The sequence below is a fragment of the Parasteatoda tepidariorum genome, chromosome 2, assembly GCF_043381705.1.
Source record: "Parasteatoda tepidariorum isolate YZ-2023 chromosome 2, CAS_Ptep_4.0, whole genome shotgun sequence".
Classification (NCBI taxonomy): Eukaryota; Metazoa; Arthropoda; class Arachnida; order Araneae; family Theridiidae; genus Parasteatoda; species Parasteatoda tepidariorum.
Window position 1 is genome coordinate 10,624,661 of NC_092205.1, and position 11,521 is coordinate 10,636,181.

General features: G+C 28.0%; 1 protein-coding gene across 1 annotated transcript; it reads left to right on the forward strand.

The window, feature by feature from the left end:
- The first annotated feature begins 2,409 nt into the window (after positions 1-2,409).
- On the forward strand, positions 2,410-11,321 carry LOC107442424 (BTB/POZ domain-containing adapter for CUL3-mediated RhoA degradation protein 3). Its single transcript, XM_043047441.2, has 6 exons — positions 2,410-2,707; positions 4,641-4,857; positions 5,613-5,872; positions 6,923-6,975; positions 9,272-9,470; positions 10,200-11,321. Exons 2-6 carry the CDS (start codon positions 4,692-4,694, stop codon positions 10,434-10,436), a joined length of 915 nt encoding a protein of 304 aa, XP_042903375.1. The 5' UTR covers positions 2,410-2,707; positions 4,641-4,691; the 3' UTR covers positions 10,437-11,321.
- The last annotated feature ends 200 nt before the right edge of the window (positions 11,322-11,521 follow it).

An 11,521-nucleotide genomic window follows, 5' to 3' on the forward strand; every position in this document is an offset into this window, starting at 1 on the left:
ATTAACCGAGCAGTGAAAAAAGAACTCATTTAATATTTTGGATAATGCTGTTATGAACTGCTTACGCTATTCTATCGCAAGCTTACTTTATCTATGCGACTCACAGTGAGACCAGTGGTTGGAATTAAAGCACTAGAAGTAGTGAAACTACTGTAGTCGCTACTTATATAGAAATTCGTTGTGTAGTGTGCTATTTTTTTAAACATTGATGTAGTAAGTAGTACGACACAAAAAAAAATAAAACAGTAGTTTGTAGAGATTCCAGGCAATTACTTTTAAAGTTAATTTAGAAAAAAAACACAGTTTTAACAGCAACTAATTTGACGGGAACAAATCTTCGCGGGTCCGTCAGTGGATTCGTTGAAAATGATTCTGTTGCTACAGTTGATTGTTAACAGAAATTACGCATTTAAAATAACATGTAACTAATATTTAAACCAGCCATTGCGAAAAATAGATAACTGATCACTAAGGTCACACTTTTACATGCGAATGCACATTCGTGAAACACTGATGATTTCAAAGGAAAGGAACGTATTTTTAGTGTACTTAATTTCTTAGAGGAAATAAAAGAGCATTAAAAAATTACAAGTATTTGATAATTTCGCTTTTTTGAAATTAAATATTCGCCGTCGAAAAAGGCATTAAAAAATGAAGGTTATTCGAAAAAATTCGAAAAAAACATTTTTGACTCACAAACTGGCTATTGTAAACATGAGTAAAAATTTCTTAATTATTCCCTTACATTTAATGTAAGCCAATATTTTATTCAAAGCAATTTTGAGCATAAGAATAAATTAAGTTCTCCAGCAAAGTTCGTCTCCTTAAAGTAGTGAGAAGTAGTGTTACTACAGTTCCAAAATAGTTTCTAGTTAACTACATTTGTAAATTTAACTACTAATATTGTTTTGGAGATTTGAATTTTATATTTTAAATCACTGAATTCAACTTTAGCTCTCTGGTAAATGAATGGACATTTTACCAAAAACATGAGATCACTTTAAAAGCACTACAAAAAGAAAAGTAGTAAGCTGACAAGAGATCTTAAGAAACTAAAAAACTGGTAGTAAAATTTATTTACGAATATTTGAAGACTAACTGCTTTATCATTCCGAATTAATACTCTTCGAAGAGAGAGATCCGTCTCAGGGATTTCGATCGCAATGCTTGAACACGACATCTGAGGAAACGACCCATTATATGTCTTTCCCCTCTCCTCTGCTCTCTCTTCCTCTTCCCTGTTGTATAGAATGTACTACGATATTTTCCACTTTCTAGATATTTTCCACATTCAAAATATTTCTAAGTAAATGTCAAAAATATTTTTTTTTTAATTTCCACGACGCCTTCTTTTAGAACTATATTCAATATAGTTTTCAGTTGCATATAGTTTCCCAACTTAAACATTTTTTAATAAATTTGAAAATGAAGACAGAAACTAACGTACTGCCTTCTCCTATGATTCTCCACACCAGTGTTGCCATAAGTAAAGAATTCTGTTCTACTCAAAACTGTAGCCCATTTCGATCGGCGATTCTCCAACAGCAATAATTTTTTTTTCTCGACTTGCAAAGAGGTGAGTTTTTAAATGTTTTCTTAGAAAATTTTCTACAATTTTTTAAATTTTTTTGGAACGCAGATTCTTATTGAATCAATGCATGCATTACAAACGCAGGCACACGTGATTTATATGAGCAAAAAATTCCCTCCGTAGTATCTAAACACTTGTGCAAGTTAATGCAGTAGACAAGTGTAGTGAAGGGCTGGGATAACCTGGTCGGTAGGGAACTGGGCCCATGTCCGAGAGTTCGTGGGTTCGAACCCCGCCGGTCGAAGACTCCCCGTGTAGTAAAAAGGAGACTGATGCACGTTAAATCTGTCGAGTCGCAAAGTACTGCATGTTCCCATAACAAATCAATCCTCTGGGGGTACTGAATTGAAGATTGATCGTTCTCTGATTCAGGTCAAAATTACATTCTGTGATTGTATGAATGGGTCCATCCTATAAATGAGCGTGACGTATGGGTGTGGCAGAACTTGAATTCTTATCCATAGATGGCGCCACTGGAAAACAAGAACAATCGCACCTCTATGCCGTAACAGGCATACGAAAATAACAACAAGTGTAGTGAAAATGGTTGCAGTAAGGCTATTTTCACAGCATGTGATTCATACACCTCCATTGAAGGAGAATGAGAACCCGCAGTAAATCCACTAATTAAGTATTTCTCAACATGCTACCGCATTGGCAAATCGCAAGCGCATTTGTCCATATGTGCGAATCGGATGTAGTGGAAATGACGCTTCTTTCATTTACGTATGAACGATATGAATTGAATACAGTGAGAATGGTCCTCATGCTTACCACCCACGCGCTTTAATAAATGTTACTCAATACTTGTCTTCTATAAAATAATTTGTATTTTCGATTAATCGTCCTCTGAAGAAGTAGTTCCGAAATAAATATGAAATAATGGATACGGAGCTCCATTTTCTGTTTTCCATTATTAAAAGGGAAATCCCATATAATTATGGTCAATCTTTGTAGTGTACCAGTTTAAAAGTTAAACTGATGTAAAGAAAAACAGTGAGACATTTAATCCTTCATTGTTGTGTATAGTTCCACTTAATGATGTGAGCCTGACATCTTAATGAGAAACATCCATGCAAAATAGAACTAAATTTTACCTCAAAAATTCCAACTAAGGTAGATAATATAGATAAGTACTTATATATTAATGAATTATAATGTTTCTAATTGTATATTTTGGGAATAATGTATAAATATATTTTAGAAATTAGGTTCATTTTGAGAATATCGGAAGTATTTCATTATCTATTACCAAATTATGAGTTGAATGAATAATTTTTGCTTTAAATGAAGCTAGTTTTAATTTTATTCATAAGCATGCAGAAGTATCATCAATAGCGATTAGAGTCCGATTCAAGAAGCTCCCCACATCATCAATCACAGCGATCAAAACCTACCAGGTCCGTATTAAAATAACAGGAAGTTATCTTTTATAAAGACAGTTTTAAAAATAAAAATAGCCATTGACACCTTTGTTTACATTTAAATTTTTTATATTTATTTTCAAAACTTTAAAGCAACTTATTTATATTTGGATATTAAATGGTCCATATGGTATTCAATTCAATATATAGTGGAATTTAAAGTTCAAGTACACGTTTTAAATTATTGTTTGAAATCATGTTTAAATGTATCCAACTCATCTACATTTCACATTTGCTTGCCAATAACGTATTTTTCTACAGATTACTGAGTATTACTTTCTGGTGATCCAAAATGTATTCTAGAACAGCAGACCACCTATGATTTCAAACATCAATACTTAGAACGGAAGTTTTCAACTTTTAAGTGTCCAAGAATTGCAATTGAAAGCACAGTATTATGATAAGCTGCAATGCATTCTAGATTCTTTGGAGGAGATTTTGACTTTTTATCATAATTGGTGTCATCTTAATCATGTTATGCATCATTGAATTTAATAAAAAATAGTTATTTTTACTAGTTATATTGCATCTTTAAAAAGTGTCCAGATTAAAGCAATTTAGTTTGAGAGCAAGTAATGCAAATATTTAAAATTTATATAAAATCAAATCTTTATAAATTAAAGGACAAGAATAGTAATTCTCAGCAAATATCTAAAATAATGTAAATAGATATTGCCGTTTTTTCTATAGAAAAATGAATAAGCTACTTGTTCAGTATATATTTTGAAGATGTCTTTATTTAATTATCTCAACAAAAAAAAAAAATTTTAATTTTTAACATCTTATTTCATCCACCTACAAATACATTATTTTTCACTGAAATACCTATACTTTTCTTGTCCAACATTTATCTTATTAACACTTATAGTATTGTTTCTATGTATTAAATTAACTTTTGATCTTTAATTGGGATTTTTATAATTGACAAAAAGTATAATTCATAATATTCCCTCACTAATGGTGATTCTGAAGGTGTCAGATTGATGGCATAATTTAGGTAGAAACAGTACACATGTTTAGTTAAAACCTTTCACTATCTCAAAATAGTCTATTTGTAAAGAAAGATCCAGAAACTCACCAAAATGCTCAGTGAGAGAATTGGGGCCTGTCTTTTAAAAAACAGGTGTTCACTTCTAGCTCTGTTGACATATGAGATAGAATAAAGAAAATCTGTTTGGAAACTTCTGCTATGATTTTTGATAAATTTAAAACTGTATCTATGCACTTCAGCATAGGTATAACAAGTTTCTTTCAGGGTGGGAGCTTTTTAAAAGAAATACCTTATTAAAAAAAATTTTTAAACAGTTTTAAGTTGCAGTCTAGTTTATAAGAAAAATAAATTTAATGAATTTCTAAAGAAATTTAAATTGTTTGCTTCTTTTAAGATTTTAAATAAGGAAGTATAGTGGTACTTAATTTTATAAATTTGATAGAAATGAAAGTTATTTGCAGTTGTAAAGCTAAAATTAAATTTTTTATTATTACATTTTGATTGATATGGGCCTGCAAAAAAAAAGACACTGTGGGTTTCCAATTTGAAACCAATGAAAAATGAGATATATAAAATATCTATTATTTGAAATGACAAATTTAAGTATGAGCTATATAGTTGACATTTCTTATAGGGACCATCCTTAACAATAACAGTCACCCTGGTTCCAAAACGGAATCCTGTTATGTCTGGGGACCACAGAACTGTTATTAAAGGAGCTCCAAGTCAGTATGTGAAATTAAACGTTGGTGGATCTTTGCATTATACAACTATAGGAACATTAACCAAAAATGATAGCATGCTTAGAGCTATGTTTAGTGGTCGCATGGAAGTTTTAACTGATTCTGAAGGTATCTTTCATTATTATATTTTTCAAAAAAACATGTTGAAATATGTTATTATATTATTAATAATTGTTTAGGTCTGGTACGATATGATTTTATATGAAAACATAAGTCTTAGTATGTAATGTTTTTTTTTTTTTTTAATTAATAATGTGCTATTTTTATAACTGTTGTGAATTTGTGGGGGATATATCCGTAACATGATTTGTTGCACCGACTAGAATCACCATGGTGCCAAATAGATTTTAAACTTTCAAATTTTAAAATATAAAAAAAAACTTGTAGATCTTTGGTCGGGAGTGGCTATAAGTTATACCTTTCAAGTTGGTGTTGGTCCCTTTCTGTGATGTTTTTTTTTTTTCTCTCAGGCCGCTGCCTGGAATTTGCCAAATNTTTTTTTTTTTTTTTTAGTTTCTTTCGGACCACTGCCCGAAAGTTGCCACAGATCATGGTATGGAAATCTCCCCAATTTGTATTCATTATTAGGCTAAACTTAGTCTTTTTTTTAGTTATATATCTATCTTAAGGCTAATTATTCCTTAATTCGAATAAAATTTTTCCTAAAGGGGGGGGGGAGATAGAACATATAGATTACTTTGTAAAAATATTTTCAATTTAAAAACAATAATGTTCAATATTCTTTATTAATTTAGCAATTATTATTGTCAAAGATTATTTTAATGTATCATTTAAAGTTGGTTATCTGTTATTTTTATTAAATTATCCATTACAATATTTTTGCTTTCTTTTTTCAAATTCAGGTTGGATATTAATTGATCGCTGTGGTAGACATTTTGGTACTATTCTCAATTTTTTACGTGACGGTTCTGTTCCCTTACCGGACTCAACTCGAGAAATAGCAGAACTCTTAGCTGAAGCGAAATATTATTTGATTCAAGAACTTTCTGAGTGTTGTGAATCTGCTTTAAGAAAAAGAGAAATGGATCTTGAACCTATTTGCAGAGTTCCACTTATTACTTCATCCAAAGAAGAGTTGATGCTCATTAATTCTTCAACTAAAGTAAACAATAAGCCCTTTCAAATATCTTGAAATAAAGATTCCAATTTGTTTAAACTACTATATGTATTTAATTTCTATTTATCTCTATCCATGGTTGACTTCAAATACTACTTTTGACATTACAAGTCTCAAAACCTGGTTAAAACAGTCAAAAGTCTAAAATGATTTTATAATGATAGATTTAATTATAATTTCTTCTGCTTATACTAATAAATTATTATTTTATCCATAATTAAAAGATTTTATTTTATTTAGGTTTATTTGTACTAAAGTACATATTTTTAATTATATTATTTATTTTTTTCTAAATCTTTCTAATTTAAAATTTTGTTATTTTAATACAGTTTAAATATAATTGAATTTAAGAAATTTTTTCGAAAAGTCTTCTCAATTTTCAAATTTCAAAATCTTTTCAATTGCTCATGTGAATTTATCTAATTTTAACTGGGAATAAATATCTATTTTTTAAATGTTTATATTTGATTCCTCTTCTGCACAAATTTATATAACAAATAAATGTGATCAAATTCAATATGATATGATCAAAAATGTCGTAATTGCTCTATTTTAATCTTGTTACAGTATTCCTGTTATAATCATGTGCTGAAAAAAGGAATGAGATGTTACTCGAAAATTTATTTTTATTATTATGCTCATGTATTTATTTTTAAAAATTATCAGTGTAAACAATTTTGTGCATATGTTTTCATTTATGATTCTAATATTTTCCCAATACAAATTTTAAATAACTTTTTATGTAACATTGCATTATTTATTAGAATATTGTTATGTTTAACGCTTGCTTAGGTTGAGATAAATGACAAAAAAATATTTTATTCTTTATTTATTGATAAATCATTATTACTAAAGCATATCATTAATTTACAATTTTATCTGTATTTGTATAAATCTAATTTGAAATTTTTACTTATTTTCATTGTACCATTGTTTTCATTTTTTTTTTTAATTAAAAAACTTTACCTTAAATGTTTTCTTTTACCAACTATTAATATATATATATAATTAACTTCTGTCATCATTTTTTTTCAGCCTGTTGTGAAATTGCTGATTAATCGACATAATAATAAATATTCTTATACAAAGTAAGTTTTCCAAAATCATTTGCATTTGTGATGTATTTTTACTGATATGATTGAAAGCTCATAGTCAATATTCAGTAAAAATAAATTAAAGATTTGGAGAAGAAAAAAAAATTTCACTTTCTTATTATAGTATGAATATTATTATTCATACTAAACCAAACACAGTCCAATTAGGGTTTAAAACAGAAATTAACCAGTGTTTCGTTGATTTTGTATTGTTAAGGAATATTTTTTCCTGCTGTAATGACATGTTATGAATTTTCTACCATTAAGAAACATCTGTATAATTTAAAAATGGGCATAATAATACTATAGTACTTCATAATACTATCATGTTATTTGTAGTTGATAGTGCCTATGACTTATTTATTCTACATAAAGAAAGTTTTATGTAATGTTCTGTTTGAACTACTGATTTAAATGCTAACTGTATAATATACATATGCGTGTGTGACAGTACTTTAGCCAAGGTAAGCTGAGCCTAGAAAACCCCGAATTCTTCAGATTGGAGCTACTTAAAAATAAATAAAAAAACAAACTGTCTTTATACCCACCAAATAGATTTTTTCACATCTTATCATTTCCTGTCAATTTTCTTTGCAATTATTAAACCTACTTGCTCTTTCAAATTATTAATTTTTTGTTTTATAGATTTATGTGTGTATTTTTTTATACAAAATTACATGGAAAAATGCATATTTCAGTGATCAGTAAATTGTATTTCAGTAAATGAACTAAATACAAAAAAAATAAAAGCACATGATTTAAAAATTTAAAAAAAAAAAAAAAAAAAAAAAAAAAAAAACATTTCTGTATTATGCATACACATTGCATAATTTATTTGAAGTATAAACCCTTCAGGGTTAGGAAAAATACATGAACTGATGTATACTGTGTGTATCCAAAATTTCAAAATTAATGTGTTTTTAGACAACGAATGCATTACAAATTTTTCTGTTTTGATCATTTTAAAAGTGTATCAAAATATCCCCCATTTTTTGTAGGATTTCTTTTATAGACAATACCTTTTTCATCTACGGTACCTTTTGCACTCAAATAAAAACATACATTTAAAATTAACATTTTGAATATTGAACCCATAATTTTGTAGAAAACCATAATTTAGAATAACAGTTGAAAGCCAAAACATCTAATATAATTGCTCGATAATTTACTAATCAGATCTGAAATGGAAAATGTTTTTTTAATTTTTGATTAGTTCAGTTCAAACTGGGAAATCGCTCTTAGGTTATGAAAAGCAGAAGAATTTTCTATTGTGCTTAAATATTGAATATGATGTTGATTTTCTCACAGATAGGAAATGAAGAGTACCGGTTTGGTATCCTTAAAGAAGTTTTATTTAAAAATTTTGTTTTACTCCCTTAAAGTATAAATCTCATTTTTCTTTCTAATAAAATTGCTAAAACAGAAAGTTATACTTTTTTGAAATTTTATTACTATGCAAGAGTTTAAAATTATTCTATATGTATGTTAATGTTTTTAATGGGCAGTACTTCCTTGACTTATCAGTAGTCATGTTCATTAATTTGCCCTATAGACATGTCACATGTTCTGTCTCATTAATTTGTCACATATCTGTTGTGTAAACACAAAATAGCTCAAACAGTTTAACCTTTTAACTGTCAAGTTATTTTAATGATTTGGCTACTTAAATTGCCATTTTTTTTATTGGAAAAATCAAATGTTTAATACAAAATAAAATATACTTAGTAGTTAAAAATGGATATTTTGAAACATGCAAGTTTATGCAGCCGCTGTATATTTGCTTGAGGCGGCTGCCACTCAGTAATTTAATTATTTTCAAAAAAAAATAATAATCTATGTAACATTTCAAAGAACTGGACTCTATTTTGCAACAAATAAAATGCTGTGCGCTTTAAATATAAACCTCTATCCTCTGAAACCTTCAATAAATTCTGCTATTGTTCTAAATTAACTTTTCCTCAGATAGATTCGGGTTTGACAAAGATAAGGCCGAAATAAGCTTCTCCCGATCTATATTTGGATACAACATATGTTTCGTAACAATACAAGGCACTAAAAAAATTACCCCAAGTATTATATTGGCGTGACATTTTGGAACACCAGTGCCGTGCCCAATATTATTCTGGGTGTGACAGTTGAAAAGTTAAAAGCAGTTTTTTTTTTCCAAAAAAAAAGCTCTTTATACAAATATTTTTGTATTTTAAAATCACATGCAAGTTTCTACATTATCTACATTAAAATTTTACTTTTTTTCCCCCTCCCTGATATCTTTTTTATAAATTCTTTTCAGCACCTCTGATGATAATTTAATGAAGAATGTAGAATTGTTTGACAAGTTATCTTTGAGATTTAGTGGAAGAGTTTTATTCATTAAAGATGTCATTGGAAGTAATGAGATCTGTTGCTGGTCTTTTTATGGACATGGGAGAAAAGTTGCTGAAGTCTGCTGTACTTCAATTGTCTATGCTACAGACAAAAAACATACTAAGGTTTGTTATATCTTTCAATTGATTCTCTGTAAGATTTTTATTATTAATAGAAGTAGTAGTAAAAAGACTTACAAAATTCTGAATTGGATTTTCTTTCTAGTGTATCAAAATGTATCAATGAATGAAATTTATATTACATAATTTAGTTTGTTTGTATTTTTTTTTTTGTTCATGTAAAATGAAATTAAATAAAAAGTCTTAAATGGAAATGAAAATTGCTCTTAGTATATGAAATAAGATAATGTGAAAGGATGAATGATTCTTTTTTAGGTATTTGTTGCATGATTAAATTTTCTTGATTTCTAATGTTGCACAAAAGTATTAATTATATTTACAAATTCCTTCCGAAGTTAAATTTTATTATGTATAAGTGTTATGTATGTTATAATATAAAATGTCTTAATTGGAAATGAAAGTTACTTTTGGGACATAAATTAAGATTATGTGACAGGACCAGTGTTTTTTTTTTTTTTTTTTTTTTTTTTTTTTTTTTTTTTTTTTTTTTTTNTTTTTTTTTTTAGTTATTGATCCTTTGAACCAGTGAATAAATTATCTTGATTTATATCCTTGCTCATAAGTATTGATTATATTACAAGTTCTAAGATCTCCTTCAAAAAATAAATTTTATTATGAATATATGTTTATCACGCTATATATTACTTTCTAGAAAGTACTACACATCGTTAAAGAGTTCCTTTGGTTGAATTATAAATGTTTCATAATTTTCAGGTTGAATTTCCGGAGGCAAGAATATATGAAGAAACCCTGAACATACTTCTTTATGAAAACAGAACTGGTCCAGATATGGATTTAATGCAAGCAACGAGTACACGGGGAGCGGTTTCAATGGGAACAACATATACTAGTGATGATGAAGATGATAGGCGTACTCCAGGTACTTCCTCCAGAGAGAACAGGGACAATTGTCATCTGAATCGGATACGCAACACGAAGCAAACAAGCTGACATTCATAATGTCTTTTTGTTTATTGAATTATTTTCTTTATAATCTATACCCAATTAAGAGAATTATAATTTTTCTTCCAAATATTAAATTTTATGTTTATTTGTGTACTCTTGATATTTTCTTTTTTTTTATTATTATTATTTTTTATTATTATTATTCATTTGCTATTTGATAATTATTTTGAATTTTCAATTATAAGACTTCTAATAAATGCTGTTAAATAAATAAATAAGCAAAATAATTTAAATATAACACAGAAACTTTGCACTGAAAGTGATTTACACAACCTAGCTGAGTTGATTAGCATGAACTATTTACGAAGATGTGAAAATAGTATGCTGGTTTTTTGAGCAGGGATTTGACTGCGTGAATTGAAAATTCATCTGCATTGTTTGGATTCACAATTTGTCCACTGTTAATATACTTCTATCGATAGTGTTTAATTAGAAGTAAACATTTATTCAAGAATTTTGGTGGTGTTTGGATGAAGTGTTTTGAACTAGACATGATACCAATATACATGAAACTATAGTGTTTTCAAGTCATTATTTTGTTTGGATTTAATTCAGTCTTAAAGAAAGAATGTTTGTTTGAATGTGCATGTTCAATGCTCGTGAACTGAAATAATCGTGTCTGTTGAATCATGAATTTCTTTTATTGTATGCCAAAGTACTGTAAACATATTAGAACAGCATTTTCTATTATTGATGCTAAAGTATGATTGCTATGCAAGAAAATGTGAGCATAAAGTCATACTTAAGTCTTATACAATATTATTATTCTGCTTTAGTAAAAATATTATCTGAAAAAAGTTTGTGCATAAAAATAGTGAATTGTGTACTTTGTAAAATGCTTTTACTATTTAATAAATGTAATTTGCTTTATGTTGCCTCTTTTTACAAAGTTGTAAGAGTTAACTTTACAATTTAAAAGTTGCATGTTATCAGTTATATAATCTTAGAATTAAAAAAAAAATACCTTGCTACTGACTTACTGCTGCTGATTCCTAAAAGAAAAAACATTTTAAAAATTTAAAGCGCTTTTAATAACTTAATTTTTATGATAGTATTCTTTGTAACTGTGT

Excerpts from the sequence above, each read along its gene's own strand:
- LOC107442424 (XM_043047441.2), top strand. The coding sequence starts at position 4,692 with ATGTCTGGGGACCACAGAACTGTTATTAAAGGAGCTCCAAGTCAGTAT. Across the intron at positions 5,873-6,922 it reads TCATTAATTCTTCAACTAAA|CCTGTTGTGAAATTGCTGAT; the intron begins GTAAACAATAAG and ends ATTTTTTTTCAG. Across the intron at positions 6,976-9,271 it reads AATAAATATTCTTATACAAA|CACCTCTGATGATAATTTAA; the intron begins GTAAGTTTTCCA and ends AATTCTTTTCAG.